This window comes from Herpailurus yagouaroundi, unplaced genomic scaffold (assembly GCF_014898765.1).
Source record: "Herpailurus yagouaroundi ecotype Mexico unplaced genomic scaffold, PumYag 188, whole genome shotgun sequence".
In the NCBI taxonomy this organism is placed as follows: domain Eukaryota; kingdom Metazoa; phylum Chordata; class Mammalia; order Carnivora; family Felidae; genus Herpailurus; species Herpailurus yagouaroundi.
In genome coordinates, this window is record NW_024412419.1 from 30,113,422 (window position 1) to 30,132,260 (window position 18,839).

General features: G+C 45.9%; 1 protein-coding gene across 6 annotated transcripts in view; it reads left to right on the plus strand.

Moving 5' to 3' along the window:
* Positions 1–18,839, plus strand: part of CRIM1 (cysteine rich transmembrane BMP regulator 1) — a 194,203-nt gene that overhangs the window by 100,816 nt on the left and 74,548 nt on the right. For 5 of the 6 annotated variants that reach the window (XM_040496503.1, XM_040496499.1, XM_040496500.1 and 2 more), the window contains 2 exons: positions 10,454–10,575; positions 17,479–17,661. In XM_040496503.1, coding sequence (XP_040352437.1) covers positions 10,454–10,575; positions 17,479–17,661 — 305 coding nt within the window. The remainder of the gene's footprint in view (positions 1–10,453; positions 10,576–17,478; positions 17,662–18,839) is intronic. The other variant, XM_040496502.1, reaches the window with a different exon arrangement.

The window sequence follows — 18,839 nt, forward strand, 5'->3', positions numbered from 1 at the left end:
TTTTTCCCTCCCTCATATAACCACCCCTTTTCAAGACTACATCACTTTTTTCAGATATTTTATTACTTTCCTATTGCTTTCAGTTAAAGGTGCTTCTTAGTGTGGCACGCAGGGCCCCTTCTTACCCAGCCCTGGGCTTCCTCACTAGTCACATCCCCTGCAGGTACCCCTACAGTATATCCCCCACACCCCATCCCAGTGCATAATATGCTTCTGATGGGCTGAACCATTTGCTGTAGCCTTAAATATACCATATTCTTTCTTGCCTCTGCAAGTTTGAGTAAGTTCTTCCCTCTTCCCGGAATGTCCTTACCTCCACCCCCATGCCCCCACGCCCGATAGACACTTAACAATCTGTGCCCACTCACAGCCTGCCTTCACAGATGCATACGCACAGCATCAGCTGTTTTTCTTTGTGCCGCCCATCAGAGAAGGCATCGTGGACGAAGGGATTCTTGGAGTGAATGGAGGACTGACTGTCAGGCACGGGAGGGACGTCAGTGTTGAAAATGTCGAACAGCTACTGCCAGGAGTGTGCTTTTCTCCAGCAGCCATCAACGGGTGGGGTATCGGCACAGAGCAGGGAGGTAGTTGGTTGATATTACAGTTTGCATTTGGCAGCATTGGGGCTGAATTTGACCCCAAGACATATTTTCTTTGCTTCGCTTTTTTTTCCTCCCCTTTAAATTAACCATTAACATTTTAAAACTGGGATGCTTCATGTAAAAATGCAGCTTCTTTTGAGCAATTGGAAGGCGTAGTGACATTGACTGTACGTTCTATCATGGAGTGAATAGTGAGCAGACCGTCTTGAGTCATCTACAATAGCCCTCTGCTCTTTCAGGATTCTTGCCTGACTCCTGAAGACATTTGGCTTTGGCCTTTCTGGGTTTAGCTAACTTGGGGTTGGTGTCAGGGGACCAGATGTGGATGGAGGTTAAAAGGGCAAGAAGTTTAAAGGCATCATGAAGATGAGGGTTTGAGTGAAAGAACATGGGTCTGGGGCTGTATTGTTAGGGAGGCACAGTCAGGACAAGGCCCAGGCTAGAGAGGAGAGCAAAAGCTCTCTGGGGCGCAGCTATCTCAGGGAGGCTGCAGGAGTCAGGTGGTGGGACAACTGGGCGGGTGAACCGTTGGGATCAGTGAGTAAGGTGTTTGGCTTCAGAGATTTTAGGAAGCTGTGGCCTTGGGAGCAAGTGCCTGAAATGCAAAGGGGCAGCAAGGATCCTCAGATTCCAAACAATCAGGTGAGCTCAGGGTGATGTTTTCATCCACATAGACATGGAGGCCTTCCAAATTATTACCTAGCATACAGTGGGTGGGTACTTCTGCACTCCAGATACTATCCTAGGTTGCTTTTCGTACAGCTGTTCATTTAATTCACAGAGCAGTCCTGGGAGATACAAGGAACTTGAATCCTCCCCTTCTTACATATGGCTCAGGTGAGGCTAAGAGAAACGATGTCACTTGCCCAAGGTCATATAGCTCCTAAGTGGCCTGAACTCAAACCTGAGACTGTCCTAATGTCCAAGTGAATTCTCTGACCCCTCTTAGGAAATGGATAGGAGACAGGGCCACAGAGAGGGAGGGCTTGCATGAGGGAGGAAAGTGACAATGTGGAGGATGCTGACCTCCCTTCCAACCCAGGTGAATAGGTGAGTGTGGGGAATTCGCCATCTCACTAAAGGCAGTTGTAAGGAAATAGCATTTGGGGGCCAGCCGGGTAAGTGCCGGAACAGATTTGAGTGGTACGGTTTGTAGTCACATGCAGATGCCGAGAGAGTTTGTCTGCAAGGGGGAGGTTGCGGAAGGCAGAGAGATGGGTATGGAAGAAGGAGTCCCTGGGGAAGCAGAACACTACTCTGTGAGGATGCACTTCCCCCAGAGGACAGGCGACCAGAGGATCGTGCACTTTGCACTGATGACAAGGATGAGAGGTCTGGGAATTGACAGCCCACAGGGGTCCAGGCAGATGCGTGCTTAAAGACACATGCTGTGTCAGCACCCGCTCCAGCCCCAGGTGGCTCTGGGGGCCTGAAGGAACGATCGGAGCCCAGGCCGCTCAGGTTTTCAAATAGGTCAGTCCTGACGTCTTTGATGTTCTTCATGTGCTCCACAGAGGAAATAGAATGGTTCACATCCCACTGTGTTCTCATTTGTGATTATATATCCCAGTCCTTCCTAAACTAAACCCCTAAGCTAAGAGCCAGAATCCTGTGTATCCCCATCCCCACCCAGCTGAGTACCTCCTGCTTGCACTCACTCAACAAATAGTTACGAAGTAATTGTGTGTTCACATGTAGGCTGATTCCAGGTTCCACAGCATCCATTTCTAATGCAGTCGGTGATTCCAGCTCTGAAATGGGAATACCTTATGTTACTCTCCACATCCAAAGCCAGTCCTCCTCCTTCCCAGAGCGCACTATGCCAGTTTCCCCTCTCACTCTTGCTCACTGCTTCTCCGTGCACATCTCACTCCTGCCCTTCGTCTCTCTGAAGCCATCCTGCCCTCCGTGAAATCAAATGCCATCGTCTTTCCCCCAGACCTAAGGAGGTGAAGGCAAAGAGCCTTCCGTTCCTGGGACTTGGTCGTTTCCAGACTGTTGAGCTAACCTGAATGTGGTTCAGGATGCCTGCCAGATCGCAGCTCTCATGTTTCACTAGGGGCCCAGGCCCCGGGGATTCTTTCCAGTTGTGTCTGTGCTCTGGTTCCTCTCCTGCCAGGACTGAGTCCCTCTGGAACTTCCCCGACTCTCTTCTTCAGCCATCACGTTGAGGTGGTGGTGTGTATGAAGTGCCATTGCCTCCTCACCCCACCTGCTTACTGTGGAGCATGGTTCTAGAACATAACTTTATCAATCTTACAGGAGCCATGCGGGCTTGTAAATACCATCTTCCTATAATTTATACCACTTTTCTTTCAACTTAGTGCCATAAGATAAGTTTCCTGAGCCACATGCCAGCCTTGGAGGAGGGAGCCCTAATCATTTGCCCCTTTAGAACGCCAAGAAGAGAAGGGCTACAGTGACTACTTTATTAAGGTCTTATGGTGGACTTTGTTATTATTACTAACATTAGAAATGCAAAGGAATATTTTACCTCATTGCTCTCAATTTACGTCTTCTCTGTATTGGAGCACATCCTTTGCTCCCCACAGAAAAAAAAAGCAAAACAAACAGAAACAATGCAGGGTGATTTTACTGTTGTCTCTGAAGGGAAAGTGGGGAACGATATACAGTTTCTGGTTGTGGAAAGGAGTGGCCCCTGGACCCACTGCTGGAAGGAAGCATCCTCAGAGCTGGGCCCGGGGCTTGCTGCTAATGTGTGTGTCTAACTGCCCAGGGTTGGCACTGCAAGGAGATCATGTAGGAATTAGCGTCAGAGAGGGTGACTAAGGATTCGTCACCGAGTGAAGAGTAAATCTCTTCTGGTGAGACACGAGAAGAATTGTGACCCTAGGAAATTTCCCTAGGAACGAGTACAGTTCTCCATAAGGGTAGTTGGGCCCTCGGGAGGGAAACTCGCTTATTTTGGATTTTTTTTTTTTTTTTAATCTTTAACGTTTATTTTTGAGACAGAGAGAGACAGAGCATGAACAGGGGAGGGGCAGAGAGAGAGGGAGACACAGAATCTGAAACAGGCTCCAGGCTCTGAGCTGTCAGCACAGAGCCCGACGCGGGGCTCGAACTCACGGACCGTGAGATCGTGACCTGAGCCGAAGTCGGACGCTTAACCGACCAAGCCACCCAGGCGCCCCTATTTTGGATATTTTATTTGTAGTATCTCTCTTTTTTTTTATTAAACTTCTGCATTTCTGGAAAGAGGTAAGAAATATAATCACTACAAAGATAGTGCATCAGATTTAGTTAAACCTGCAGCTACGTTTTGTAGCATAGAGCTGTGTTTGATGTGTCATTAGAATTGCCATTACCTGACACTTCTTTCATTAATGCACTGAGTGGAATCCTAGTAGTACAAGCAAGGTTTTTGCCCTTTTAGTTCTACATTTCTTCTCGTTTCCTAACTAAAGGGAGAGCTCCCTCCCACCTATAAATACTAGTTGTTTTTTATTTATAGACCATGATTCTCCCCCCTTTGAAGGGCCCCAGCGCTCAGTGAGGTGTGGAGTAAATCCAGTTTGGGGAGGTGCTGTTTTCAGAGGGCCTCACGGAGTTGTTTTCCTCTGCTTGGGGAACATGAGCAGTTGGATGGTCTGCTGCTTCCACATTTCCTCCTCTGCGGGAGTTTATTGTAGGGGAATGTTAGAATAACATTTGGCCTCCCCTCTGCGTGGTGCCCACCGCAGGGCACGCCTGTGCTTTGCTGCGCGGCTGTGGGAGAGACAGGAGGACTCTTCCTGAGGCCTCTTCTGACCCCCTGTAGTTTGGTGTCCTTTACAGTGTCTCCAGTCATTCAGGTGAAGCAAACTGTTGATTGTTCAACTAAGTTATGAAGCCGTAAGTTAAGTTGTGAGGACCAGCATCAGGCATGTCGTGTCTTCTCCCATGATGCTTAGTCGTCTTAGTGGGGAAAAAAGAGAGAGTCGTAGAAGTATACTCCTTGTCCAAAAAAGAAAAAAAAAAGATCACCCAAGAAAGCTTTGGAGAGAAGGCGCATCTTGAGCTGGGCCTGAAGGTTGAGTGCTGGCAAGGAGAGGGGGTGGGGAGGAGGAGGGAGAGAAGCAGGGAAGTGTGGGCGTGCAAGGCTGTGATGTGCTCCAAGGACAGGGTGGAGGCCAGGAGAAGCAGTAGGAAGGATGAACCCGGATCATACTGTTGCAGTGATGGGAATGGCAATAATAGAAGCATTTTATAGTTAGAAGAAAGCTCATTACGAACCAGCCGCCTCCTTCGGTGGACGAGAACGCCACATCCCAGAGTGGCTTGCTGTGGTCACATGATTTCTGGTGGCGGTGGTGCTGCATTGTCCGTACTGATCCTGTCTTCACCCTGTGTGTCTTTCCTAAGCCACCATATTCAGGCAGGAAAGAGGTTTTGTAAATGATTGACAGCAAGTGCTGCAAATTGTCATTCTCACTGAAATGATAGGACTAGTTGTACTTGGCTTTTTCCAAATTAAAAGTGCCAACTAAGCCATAGCAGCTGAGAGTCTGCACCTGTTGGAGCGAGTTTCTCAGAAAGTAGGTCCCAGGTTGCATCCAGTGCAGTCTCTTGGAGAGCTTTTGATGCGGGCAGATTCTGAGGCCTGCCCCAGACTTGCAGAAACAATAATCCTGGAGGATGGCACCGTAGAATCTGTATTCTAGACAAACTCCATAGTGTTTCCTTTCACACGTTGATTTTGAAAAGTGCTGTACCTATTAGCTCTCAGTCCAACATTTATACACATAAAAACTATAGAAACAATGCATAGTTTAACCTCTGATTTATTAACCATGAATAAAATGTTTATTCCAGATTATTGCTTTGATGGCTTTGTCCTTCATTTTTTTCATTTACAAGACAAATAAGACATGCCCCCTGCACCACGGGAATTCACAGGAGAGGCAGTAAGATTTTGATTTCATAGGATGAGCATGTACAGTCCCAAGAATTCAGCACCCGTGTGTACTACGGAAGGTCAGAGGAAAGAAAATCTTGGTTCCTTAAAAAAAAAAAGTTTCAGGTTTTTCTTTAAATTCTAATAGTTAAATACATATTGTAATCCTGGTTGCTATTTGATCAGGGAAGGCCTTGTAGGGTGGGTGGTCTTAAGGTTGTGTGGAATTTACCAGCAGCCAAAGAGCTGAGGCAGAGTGCACGCCTGAGCTGTGGCCCTGAGTGAGAAGGGTTGGGTGGGTGGATCGGTGAATGGGGAGTCGCCCTTGTTGCCCAGGTGCGGCATGTGGAGGAACCAGTAGAACGTGGAAGCTAGAAAAAAGAGAAGTAGAGGCTAGACTGGCAGGTACTTTGTGAGCTGTGCCAGGACCCTGGCCTCTGGCCTGCCTGGGACTGTGTGGTCCAGGAAGCCAAAGGACAAGAAGGGAAAGAAAGCATCAGTACACATTGCCCTTCAGCCAACACAACAGGCCCGCCTGGGCCTCCTAAGGAGGGGAGTGCCCTCTAGGGGTTTAGATGATTTCTGAGTGGTGTTCATCACTGTGCTCAGGCGCTCAGATGCACACTAAGCTGAATCCATTACCTACTCAGGAGAAAAAAGACAGCCTAAGCAACCCACCTGGCTGCAGCTGTGATTACATTATGCAGAAATTTATTAATGTGGTGTCTTGATTGATCATTATCTTAATACTGAGGATAATAGTAGAGGCTTGATTTTTTGCAGCAAATTGCACATACAGGTTGCTTCTTGTTTGAAGTTAAAAGGCCCTTAGCCCATATACTGTATGATTCTATTTATGTGAACTGTCCACAACAGGCAGATCCATAGAGACAGAGCACAGATGAGTGGTTGCAGGGGGCTGGGGGAGGAAATGCAAGTACAGGGTTTCTTTTTGAGGTGATGAAAATGTTCTAAAATTAGGTAGTGGTAGTGGTTGCACAACCCTGTGAATATAAAACCACTGAATTGCACTTTAAAGGGGGTGAAATTTATGGTATGCTAATCATATCTCAATAAAGCCGTTATTTACTTATGAAAAAAAAAAAAAAAGCCCTTAGCGTTTCTGCTATAGGTGTCCTGCCAACAGCTGTACCTGAAGCAGCCATTTTTAATTCATGGTGTAGAAATCTCCGTGTTGTGCTTCTCACTTTCTCTTTTGTACTTTTGTTTTTAGTTACTATTATTCCTCTTTCGTGCATTTCCAGTTCTGTTGCACTTAAGAAGTATTTGTTAGTGACTACACACAGTGGATGCAAGGAGAGCTGGTGGTAAGATTTGCACTCAAGTCACCACAAAATAGAATGAGAGAAGCCTTAAGCGACGTATGGTATCTGGCGGCTCCGAGAGAAGCTGTCATTTGAGGTCGGCCCAAGAGGACAGATAGTATGTGCACAGACAGCTGGATGAGGAATATTCTGGAGAGAGCAGGGGTGAACAGTGCAGAGGCAGCAGCATGAGAGCTGGTGTGGAGAACAGAGGAGTGACCAGAGCAAAGGAAAATGAAGAGAAAGACCACAGGGGAGACTTGGGGGAAAGGCCCGTGGACTTGACAGGGTCGTATGCTAGGCTGAGAAGCCGATCGGTTAAGTGAGGGGCAGCTGACGACTTTGGATGCTGGAAGTGCAGTAACTGGGCTGTGGTGTGGGTTGGGAGGAGAGAGTCAGTTGAAGGAGGCCAGGTGAGAACCTGGAAATTGGGAGGGAGGGGGTTTTAGAAGTGAGGGAAAGTGCTGACCTTGGTGCCATGAGCATCTCTTCCGTGTCTATTTCCTCTACCGCTATTCCACACGTTTTCTCCATTTTCTTGCTTGCTCTTTATCCAGGCAGTGGGGTAAAGGGTAGAAGGAAGACATGGGAGAAGGGACAGAAAAAGAACAAAAATGGAGAGAAAAGGGGGTAAGGACAAAATAACAATTTGCATCCTTTAGTTGTTTTGTAATTCAGCGTTTCCTTTTCACCGGAAGGAAACCTAGTCTCTCGTGGCAAGTGCAGGGCAGGAAGCCTTATATAATCTCAGGTCATTGGTTTAGGCTGTGCGCCTCACTATTCCCATCTGTAAAAGGGAAGAATACCTGCCTCTACTGTAGGTAAACCAGAGGGTCTCTATCATATTAAATAACTTTTAAAAACTTATACTTAAAGTTAAAAACTTAGACTTAAAATTATGTAAGACTTACGTAATTTGTAGACCTAATAAATTTCCTTGGCAGACAAGGGTCCTGACGAGTCCCCCATTTATTACCTGAGAGAGGGAGCGTAAACACATCTGTCAAAAGATAACCCATGTGAGTTGGATCGTGTTGAACTGTATGAGATTGCCATGTGACTATTTTTGACTTACAAAAAAATGACAGTTGTCCTAAAGTTTCAACCTAATAGTTGCTGGATAGATATCTGATGTGGGCCCAGGTTTTCACCTTTTCTGGTTTCTCAGGAAGTTCCTTCTTTATTAAGGAGCTAATGGTCTTTAACACCTGCTAATTTTAGGTTCAAAGGAAGCCATGTGAAATCAAAAGACAGCAAGAGGTGGGGAGGGCTTGCCAAGAGGCTGGTCCAGAAGGGGAAAGGAGCTGGGAGCCGCCCAGCCAGCCCAAACCGGGGCACCTGAATCCTTGGAACTTGAACATATAGTCATTCTGGGTATAGGAGCAAAAATTCAGCATCAGGGGTTTTCTTTGGTAAGTGGGTTACTAGGCAGTTGTGTGCAGTTTTAGACCTTCTGTAACCTACTACAGACAACCTCTGTGAATCACTACAAAAGCGCGAGAGAGATCTAAATGTTGAGAAACAGGTCAGATGTAAAAGGGGACACAAGAAGCCGTAGGGCAGACTCCACTATGGTTTTCAGCTTGGTGGGATTTCTGACAGCCTCGCAGAAAGCTTGGCACCTAAGTGCACATACGTGTTCAGTAAAGGTCCCTGAAGGATATCCGAAGAGGTATTTTCCAGTTCATCGTATGCTCTCTGGTGTTTGAATTAGAATGATTCCCCGGAACACATCAGTAGGCAAGAATGTGGATCCCAGAAGATGTGGAAGAAAAGGTTAGTCAGTTATTCATGTAGGATATGTTTCCATTGTAATCACATGCAGATACCAGAACCAGGATGTGGCCTCATGAGGCCCTGGCCCCATTAATCCATAGAGGCTGAAGGGTTGAAGTTGTACAGAGGATCCAGAATAAATGGAAATAATATGTCATCACTGTAGTATCACAGGGATATGATTATCTGCTTACAACTGTAGTAACAAGGCACACAGAAATGAAAGACTGGAATAACCTTTGCAGTTCAGCCCTGGAAGTTGATTGCCCTATAGGAATATAGATCCGCCCACACCGAAGAGGCAAATGTTTATCTGAAACCATAAAAGATTCCATTGCAGCAAAACCTTAATTACCTAACCCCCTCTTCTCCCAGGTCCCCTGATATAACCGTCACCCCATATGGAAGAAGCCTGAAAGGGCCCACCTCCAGAGGGGTTGTTCACACCTTTCCAGTGGCTTTAATGGTCTTTGGTGCAAATTTTAATTTATATTTGTTTCCCTTTTAGTTCTGCAGTTGATGATAAATGTAACTAAACCTCTGGGCCTGATTATTGAGGTACTTGTGGACTATGAGCATACTGGAATTCGTTACAGGTCCAAAGAACAATAGGAGAACAAAACAATCGCTTAAGCAAGAAGGTGGGGGGAAAACAAAAAACTGAAATTAACAAGTGTGTTAATCGCTCTTCCCTGCTGGGAGCGTCCCCCTCCCCCGATCCTGACCCCACACTGTACATAAGTACCCACATACTTGCTGTGAGGATGTCTCTTTTTAGGATGCCTTCCTTTTATTCCTATCAACCTGGGAACTTCCTTGGTCATCCTCTCTGCCCTCTGACCCCTCCTTTCATCCCCAGGGGAGCCCTGGGGGGGGGGGGGGTTTGGGGGGGGGGGAGCCGGAGGCTAGCTGTTCCTTCCTTTTATTCCATTTGTATTCTAAGGCCCTAGGCTGCTCATTCCCTGCCTAGTTCTTTGTAACAGGCTTCAGCAAGCAGTAGACTTTTTTTTCTCCTCTTATGCTCACCTCATACATATACCCACCTCTTACTTTTCTACTACGTTTAGACTGGTTTCACAGCAGAGTTGAACTTAAGTAAGGTGAGAGCCAGCAGAGTGGGCTTGCAGTTCATTGAACACCTCATTCATGCATGTTGAGATAAATGGGCATGTAGTGGCTTAGAAGATCCCCCAAAATGAGGCTTTCAGCTTTCAAGTAACTGTCACAGGTCCCCCTACTAAAGCTCATGCCCGTTGTAAAGAGCTCCTCAGTCTTCCATCAGCATCCGTTTCTCGGGTTATGCATAATTATAAATGCATGTGGCTAAAGATGAGGGTACCCCGAGACCCAGTCACACTGACAAAAAGAGACTCAAGAGCTACTAACTTAATAGCAGAAAGAAGGGTCAGAAAGATCTCTGAAAAACACCCAAAGGTCAAGAGCAACAAAGCAGGAACACAGGGCCATTTAACACGGGAGCACCCTTCTGTGTTGGCCCACGCGAGCATCGCTGGTTTATGGAATAACACCATAATGTACACACATAAACACGGCCCTGCGTCATCAAGGAAATGCTTGTTATGCTGGTCTGGTTAAGTAAGAAATGACGTAATGCATTTTAGGAATATTTCTGTCAAAATGGTTACGGTTAAAAACACGGGTGTATTTTAAGGAGATGAGCCTCAGTTATTTGGAATGCAAATTATGTTAGCACCCGGTCCCCATCCCCCAGTGACCCCAGATAAGCAAGACAGTGTCATTTGCCACAGCCACTGCCACTTTGTTTGTGGTCTCCCGACTTCTATGTTGTTGTTTATTCATGGGGTTTTCCTTCCCTTTTTCTTTGGTTTCAGATGCGAGTGTCTCTCTGGCTTATGTGGTTTCCCCGTGTGTGAGGTGGGATCCACCCCTCGCATAGTCTCTCGTGGAGATGGGACACCCGGAAAGTGCTGTGATGTCTTTGAATGTGTTAATGGTACGTGGGGGTGCAGGAGGAGGGAGGGTTCCATTGGCCACTTCCGCCCTGTGGAAGGCGGGGCATACATTCAGGGACTCGATGCCACTCACTCAGGAGGAAGGTCAGCTTGAGATCTCTCAGAGCGGCACAGGGAGTCAGGAGAAGGGGCTCCTCATTCCGTCCGTCAGAAAGAGAATTTTGAAAGTGGAAGCACAGATGGTCTGTCGCTGTCACATTCGGCTGTATTTCGGTAGTGCAGAAACGTGAGGAGTTCAGGAAAAGGATCGCAGAAGCTGTGACCACACTACCACTGCTGTCAGGAGCTAGTCTGTGTAACCGATGCCACATTGAAGCCACCACAACTTGACACAGAAAAGGCACCGTTCCTCTAGTCGAGTATTTTCCTATGTAGAGAGCACGTCTTTGACCGGTGCTAGGTCATTCTTATTGGCCGCTTTTGATTCGAGCCTTATGGCCCTGAAAAAGGATTCTGCAGTCACGAGATTCCTTCACATAGAATCCACTTCTCCTTTTCACCTTTCGTGACGGGGCTTGGTGTTTGGTGACATGGTGTTTATTGAATTCAGATGCTAGAAAGGGAGGAGAACCGAAGACACGCCCTTCCCTCGGAATTTTTAGAAGGAAAACAAAGAATAAAAGTCAAGCAAGTGAAATGTCAGGCGTTCTAGCGCTATTCAGTCAGTGCCTAGACACGAGGAAAATGAAGGCGCATGTGGACAAAAACAACAAAATCGCACTTGCAGAAACCCCCCTATTAACTGCTGCCTCTAAGAAATCAGAGTTCAGAAGAATGTCTGCCCTCCCTCAAGCCTGCCCTTCCCCATATGAAAAGGTTGTGTTAAAATTGAGTCCTTGCGTCCTTTGGTTTTCAGTCCAGTGGCCGCCTGTTGTTTTGTTTGTTTTGCTTTGAGTAGACACTTGGAGTCAGGCTTCGTGGTTGACAGAACGTGGACTGGAGCCATACGACCTTGGTTTGAGAATTGGTTCCCCCAGTTACCGGCTGTGTAACTTTGGGCATCGCTTGGTCTCCCTGGGCCTCAGTTTCCACATCTGTCAAGTGGAGTGAATAGCAGTCACTTAAATGAGGTTCCCCTTGTGAAGCACTTGCAATAAATCGTCTTTATTTTGCGTGTTACCTCCCGTTCACACCCACAGACCCGGGTCTGGACGTTCCAAGGGGATAGAGAAGGCGAGATGAGCTTCCTGGCTCACAGACCTCACGAATCCAAGCACAGGTGTAGAAAAAGCTCCATGTGGAGAAAGCAGCCTCTTCTCAGTGCTTCTCCGCACTTCTAGTCGTGTGTGTTAAACACCAGCAAACCGCAAAGCCTCTTCTCTGGTACTGCTCCGTATCGTAGGGGACATTTTGTGAGTATTTAACTCCTCTGCCATTTGGCACAAATACTCCTCACCCTGGGCTCCTAGCATCTCAGATGTGCTTCCTTCTAGGACTCCTCACTCAGCCAGTCCTCTCATGTCCGTCTCTCATTCTCCAGCCTGAACCTGCAGAGGGTCTGTCCTTGTGCCTGTGGGTGTCCAGGTTGTCTTGGGGGGTGAGTGAGCAGATTCGGGTCATATCAGTTCCCTCCACAGGTGGCTGTTAAATACCAGCCCAGAGAGGGCTTCCTTTGTGGGGACCCTCCATCTTTCACTGCCCTCCCTGGACGTTAATCTTAAGTCACTTGTCCCCTGGAAATACCATTTGCTGTCGTGTCCTCTGGGCGAGGAAGAGGAGTGCCTTTCTTCTTTCCTTGCATCTCAGTTGTAGAAATCCAGCATCGTGTCTTTCTTATCAGGACATTAAGCTTCCATCTTACCCAGTGTGCTGTGACCAGACGGCTAATGGCTGCCCCCCACCTCAGCGGCCGTGGATGGATCTTTGGGGCCCGCTCTCGTTTATAGCCTCGCTGTTTGTAGAGCTGTCATTCCAGGAATAGGACTTGCCATCTGCCACGAGACAATGCAGAGATGACAAAACACGCTCAGTGTTTCCGGGGGTGACGCTTGCCTGCCACCACAAACCTGGGTGATCTCTGCTTTTTTGTTCATTGTCCTGTTATGGCGTCTCTATTACTGTCGTTCAGTTGTAGATGAGACTAGAAACCTTAATGCTGGGAAGATTCATAAGCTTACACAATAACATTTAAAAGTCTGTATTTTACCTCTTTTAAGGTGTACATACATACATGCACACACGCAGATACGTGCATGTGTGTGTGTGTTTGGCCTCACCCCCAGCGCCCTGGGAAAATCTTACTGTTGTCATAAGGCCATCATTAGAGGATATCACATATCAAACACTCCTTGTCACCACTTAGAACAGCAGAGGTCTATTTATATTTATATAAAGCTTTGCTTATCCACAAAGGATTTCAGGCACCTTCATAGCCAGAACAAAAGCCATAACGCGAAAATACTAATGAGAAAAGAGAGAACCATAGAGTTGTATGCAAATGCTGAAAGTGAAAACCGAAAAGAAGAAAGCGCCCGCAGGTGTGCAGGCTGTAAGTGTCTGTCTGCATAATTGCCAGGGTTAAACATTAGCAAGGCTCCCAACTTCCTGGCCGTCAAAGTGGAAAAAAAGGAGATAGAGTTAGATACGCAGGTCTTATTTTTAGAGAAAAAAACCTACTGGAGGGGGCAACTCTCTTCTCACCTGGAAATTTGAAAGGCACTGGCTGATGCAGTACGTCACGTCCTCAGTCCCGTTCATACCACCAATACAGACACAGGTTTCCTGCGACAGCTCTTCTCAACACAGAGCAAAAGCCACGTATTCAAATGCAACTCAGCGAAAGCAGTTCTCAGAGATGAGTTCGGCACACAGCTGTAATCTAGATGTCTGGAGCATTGCCTCCCAGATTTTGAGAACCGCCCCCCACCCCACAATGTAGGAATAATTCGAGAAACCCCAGTTGAGGGGACAGTGGGTTGAATGTTACCTAACCCCACGTATGGAAATGGAGACAGCATGTCACCACTCAGTTCCTAAGCTGCCATCTAGGTAATCCGTGTGTGTGTGTGTTTTAAGATTAAGTATTAAAGTAAAAACACAAGATGGAAAATATTTACAGAGAATTTGCAAACTCCTAAGTTTTGAAAACATCAGCCTGGATGAATAGATGGAGAGAACATTCTTCACAAACATTCTCTTTGATTTGGTTCGGTTTCAGTGGTGGGACTAGAGAGTTGCAAACCAGATTGAGACAGTTGGTGATGCCTTCTCTGATGAGAGCCAAAAGTAAGACTTATGAGGTGTTAGGTGAACAAGAGCCCTGTTTAGAAACCAAAGGAACAGGTGGTATGATTGAGCTCCTTTGATGGAAACTTAGAAGTCATCAAGTTCATCACCTGGAACTATGACCCACAGCCAGGCCTGGAGTAATCTCAAGTCTCCTTCAAGAAGCAGCTCTGTGCCTGCTCGGGCCCACAGACAGAAGTTTTATCTTCAGTCAGCTGGAACTGAGTGGTGGCCTCTGCTTCTTTTTGATGAGTGCGTGTTCTCCATTTTGCTGAATGCACTCTATGGTCTTACACGAGCATCCCTCCCCCTCCCCACCTCATGCTTAGAGGAGTTTGGGTTTGAAATCTCAAGCATAGAATGTGGAAGGTTGCTCAGATATATGATCAGTCGTATGTGCATATCTGAATAAAATAGAGTATCTTGGTTTGAGTGTCATAGCCGGTAACTGCCTCTGCCAGCATCAGACAGTAAACCGTAAAATTGACCAGTTGTGGGAGAGCCATACCCAGAGTTGGCTTGCTTTTTGTGTAAAATTTGGGTCTAAAAAACTCAGACCTGCAGTCTTTTAGTTGAAAACGAATACACAACATCTATTGAGAACCCACTGTCTGTATAGCAGTAATGCTCAGTAATGTTTCTAGAGGTATAATATCTACTTCTACCGTAATTCAGAGAATAAGTATTTCACTTACTAGGCACTTATTGAGCACCCGTTGTGTTCCTGGGGCCTTCTCAAGCTGCTCTTCCTTAAGAGTGATGATCCCACCTTTTGCACTCCCTTATGAGGGTGGCTTCCTTTTCCTTATCCTGCTCTGGCACACACACGTCTTCCCCCAATGGAAAAGGGTTTTCTCCCTTCAGTATTGTAGAACCCCATGTACCCTGTCTTTGTGGGCCATCAGTTTGCTGTTGACATATGGAGAGATTTTCAGATGTTTCCTGACGTGTGGTTGTCTCTCTTGTGGCTTCTGTGGTCCACCCACTGGCCTTCCTACACAGCTCACCACCAGGGAAATGAGACCAGAGGCAAGATATTAGCCTTTTCCTACTGAGAGATTGAAGGGAAAAAGCAACAGAAGTGTATATATTTGGACTTTTCTTCCACTTTCACATTTGATATAAAAGTTCTACATTTTAGTCTTCTCTTTCACTAAAATTATATACCTATCACCATCTGCCAATCACTGTAATTTGGCAGGCAGTAAAGGTTATTAACCAACTATAAGGTTTTGTTGCTTTTTTTTTTTTTCAGGAGTTCTGGACTATATTAAAGAGAAAAGAGAAGATTCCAGAACTAAGAAATATAAAATTTAATTGGGCAGACATGAAACAACACACACAAAAAAAATCACTGACAAGACACTTTTATGCATCTCTGCATTGAGAAGTATAAATTCCATAGTAAATTATTTCTTTGTACTATTTTTCATTTCCACAACCACTTAAATTGTTCCTTAGAGAGGTAGTGGTAATCTCCACACACTTCCACGGGTCACATTTATATCCCCTACAGGTGAGGAAGTAATTGGTCACTGCTCTTCAAAGATCACTGCCATCCTTCTTACTTGTATTTTTTCTGAAGAGCGTCTATAAATTTCTCTCAGCATCAAATAGGGATTTCATTATGAGACGTGTGTGTGTGTGTGTGTGTGCATGCACGCGCGCGTGTGGCCGGGGGGGCTGGGGGTGGGGTGTTTATCCTAGAGAACTCATTATGTTTTCTAGGCTGTGTTTTGGGGGACTCCCCGTCTCTCTAGATCCCACCCCCCCTTGTTCTCTGTGCATTAGCTAGTGAACCCTAACTGCCAAATCCTTCATCAACCCCGTCCCCGCCCGCTTAGGCTTCTGCACACCCTACCAAAAATACTGGTTCATCTGGAGGGGCATTATTCATAACCAGACTCTTCCCTCCTCACTTTCTTCAAATCTTGCACCAAGATTTGTAGCTTCACGCAGATGGTGGATTTGGCTGATTAATGTAACCAAGTAATTCATATTGATGGGTTTATACTTTTTTCCCTGCATTTTGAATGGGTGCTCAGCATTTTGTTACAGTATTTTACCTCACTGCACAGCATGCAAGTTTGATTTGCAAGAGCGCTCCCATTGTCTACACTTTGGAACTTGTAGTCTCACTGCCCAGTTCCTTCTATTCCCTGCTCAGATTAGTATGTTGGCTGAAAGCATATAGAAGAATTTTGAGCTATAATGAGATGATACTTTGTAACACAATATTAGTTTTCTGGAAAAAGAAATCATATATACAGCCAGCAGTAGGGACTCAGTTCAGACCTGCACTTTTGCTGCCTGTGTAAACACAGATGTACAGCCGGCCTCACACCAGTCAAGTGACTTTAGGCAGGTCATCTAATCTCTTTAAGTTTCATTTTCCTAATCAAAGAAATGGATATTAACACTTGCTCTGTCTTCTCCACTGCACTATTATAAACTTGAATGAGAAAGTCATTGTCCTTAGGTATAAACCAGGTGCAAATACATTCAAATTAAAATGCGGTGAAAGTCTCTTTAAAAGTTTCAAACATGCAAGGTGACATATCAAATGATGTTGGCTCAGAGGAGCCCGTGAACGATGCTTGTATCATAATCTAGCTTTCCCCACCTTATTAAACAGGGTACTTCAGCCTAGGAGAACTTTGTTCAATTTGGGAATATTTTTATGTTGCCAGCTTCATTGAGACACATATCATGCAGTTTACCAAGTTACACAGTTCAGTGGTTTTTAGAATATTCACAGAGTTGTGGAATCATCACCTGTTCAATTTTACTATACTCATTAGTCTCCCCCACCCTGACCCCGCCAAACTTCCCAGCTCATTAGCAGTCACTCCCCATTTGCCCCCAACACCTCCACACCTAGGCAACAACTAATCCAATTTTTGTCTCCATAGATGTCCCTATTATGGGCATTTCATATAAATAGAATCATATAATATGTGGGGGGTTTTTTTTATGGCTTCCTTTAATTAGTGTAATTTTTTCAAGGTTCATTAATATTATAGCATGTATCAAAACTTCATACGTTTTATGGCCAAGAAGTATTTCATTGTATGGATATACCACATTTTGTTTTCTCATAACATCAGTTCATAGACATTTAGGTTGTTTCCAAGAAAGGGAATGGTGTTTTGTTAAAGTCCAGGTACTATTAAAACTATGGATTATTAACCCAGATAGAAGAAATAATTAAGGAGCGAACACTGAGAGAACACAAGAACATCACCTCCAAAAGACCTTAAGTAAATTGTTTTTGAGGCAGAGCAGAGCCTAATGTGGAGGCAAGATCGTTTATTTGACGCAGAGAATTCTTTAGCAAAACACACATAATGTCTTTAAAGCACATATCAGATATGTGAGTTTCATGCTCAAATGGTTACCTTTGTTTGTTTGGAGTAGGGGTAAGTCGGTGTAGATTTTTGTTCAGGAGAATTTCAGTTCCTTGGGGCAAGAAGATAACTGACTTTGTTTAATTGTATTTTGCATTGCCTTACTGTTTTCATTGTACAAATTATATCAATTTGGTAAATTTCTATCAAATTCTAACGTTCTGTCAGAATTTTCTAGAGGCTGATTGAAGAACAAAAGGCACCACCCAGAAATGACTTTGAATATGCCTTGTTTGCTTTAACTCCTTTCAGAAACAAAGCCAGCCTGTGTCTTCAATAACGTGGAATATAACGACGGAGATATGTTTCGAATGGACAACTGTCGGTTCTGTCGATGCCAAGGGGGTGTTTCCATCTGCTTCACTGCCCAGTGTGGTGAGCTGAACTGCGAGAGGTACTATGTGCCCGAAGGAGAGTGCTGCCCAGTGTGTGAGGGTAAGAGAAGGTGCTCATTAAGGTTAATAAGCATATACATGGCTCAGACTTTTAATACCAAAATCAACACAATTCAGTCTCACCCAAAAATAGAAGAAAATTGAAGAAGTTCCCTTTTTGTGACATCGTGGCCCATCTTTCAGGACTTTGATCATGTCAGGAGGAGTGCGTGAGATGCCTCCCCAAGGGAAGTTATGCCCTGGGTGTAGAAAGTGGGCCACCTCTCTACACAGGTCGACATGAGATTTCCCAGAAGTGCTATCCATTCCCCCCCCTCCCTTGATTCCAGAAGTTCCTCAGCAAGATCTGGGGACGTCAGAATTCACCCCCTGCTTTCCTCAGATTGTTCAGCTGGAACAAGCCAGCCCTGATCATTGACCATCTCAGCCAGTCAGCTCAGAGGGGAGCTTGCCCTGTCTCCTTTCCACACCCACACCCCTGCAGGTCGGGTCAGGACTCTACTCCTTGAAAATGTGTATTTGGTGAGAGAGGGGTTGTGTGGCATGGTGGTGACACCAGCTGAAGCCCAGCCAAGTGTCAGGTATGGCCCTGGGCAGAAGGCTCTCAGGGTCTGCTTTCTCTGTATCCCTTCATCCCTCTAAGTAATAGTTTCATGTTTCTCCAACAGGCTTTACTCTCCCACCTCTGCTATTTGTAAATAGTGAACATTTCAAAATAATGATTCTGAATATCCATTCACTATGGCCCGCACATTTTAAGGTTTAGGAAACTGAAGTTCAAAAGGTAGAGTCATTTGTCTAAGTTTATGATACCCCCACACCTGATTGTGTCTCTGGTGTGAACACATCACTCAGGCCCAAGGTGACGTGGGCCTTCTTGTCTGGACTGACGGGGTCACAGACCCTCAGTCTGCAATCAGACGTGTCCGACTTCAGTTCGGGCCATGATCTCACGGTCCGTGAGTTCGAGCCCCACGTCAAGCTCTGTGCTGGCAGCTCAGAGCCTGGAGCCTGCTTCAGATTCTGTGTCTCCCTCTCTCCTGCCCCTCCCCCGCTGTGCACCCTATCTCTCTCTCTCTCAAAAATAAAAAATAAACGTTAAGGGGCGCCTGGGTGGCGCAGTCGGTTAAGCGTCCGACTTCAGCCAGGTCACGATCTCGCGGTCCGTGAGTTCGAGCCCCGCGTCAGGCTCTGAGCCATCAGCCCAGAGCCCGACGC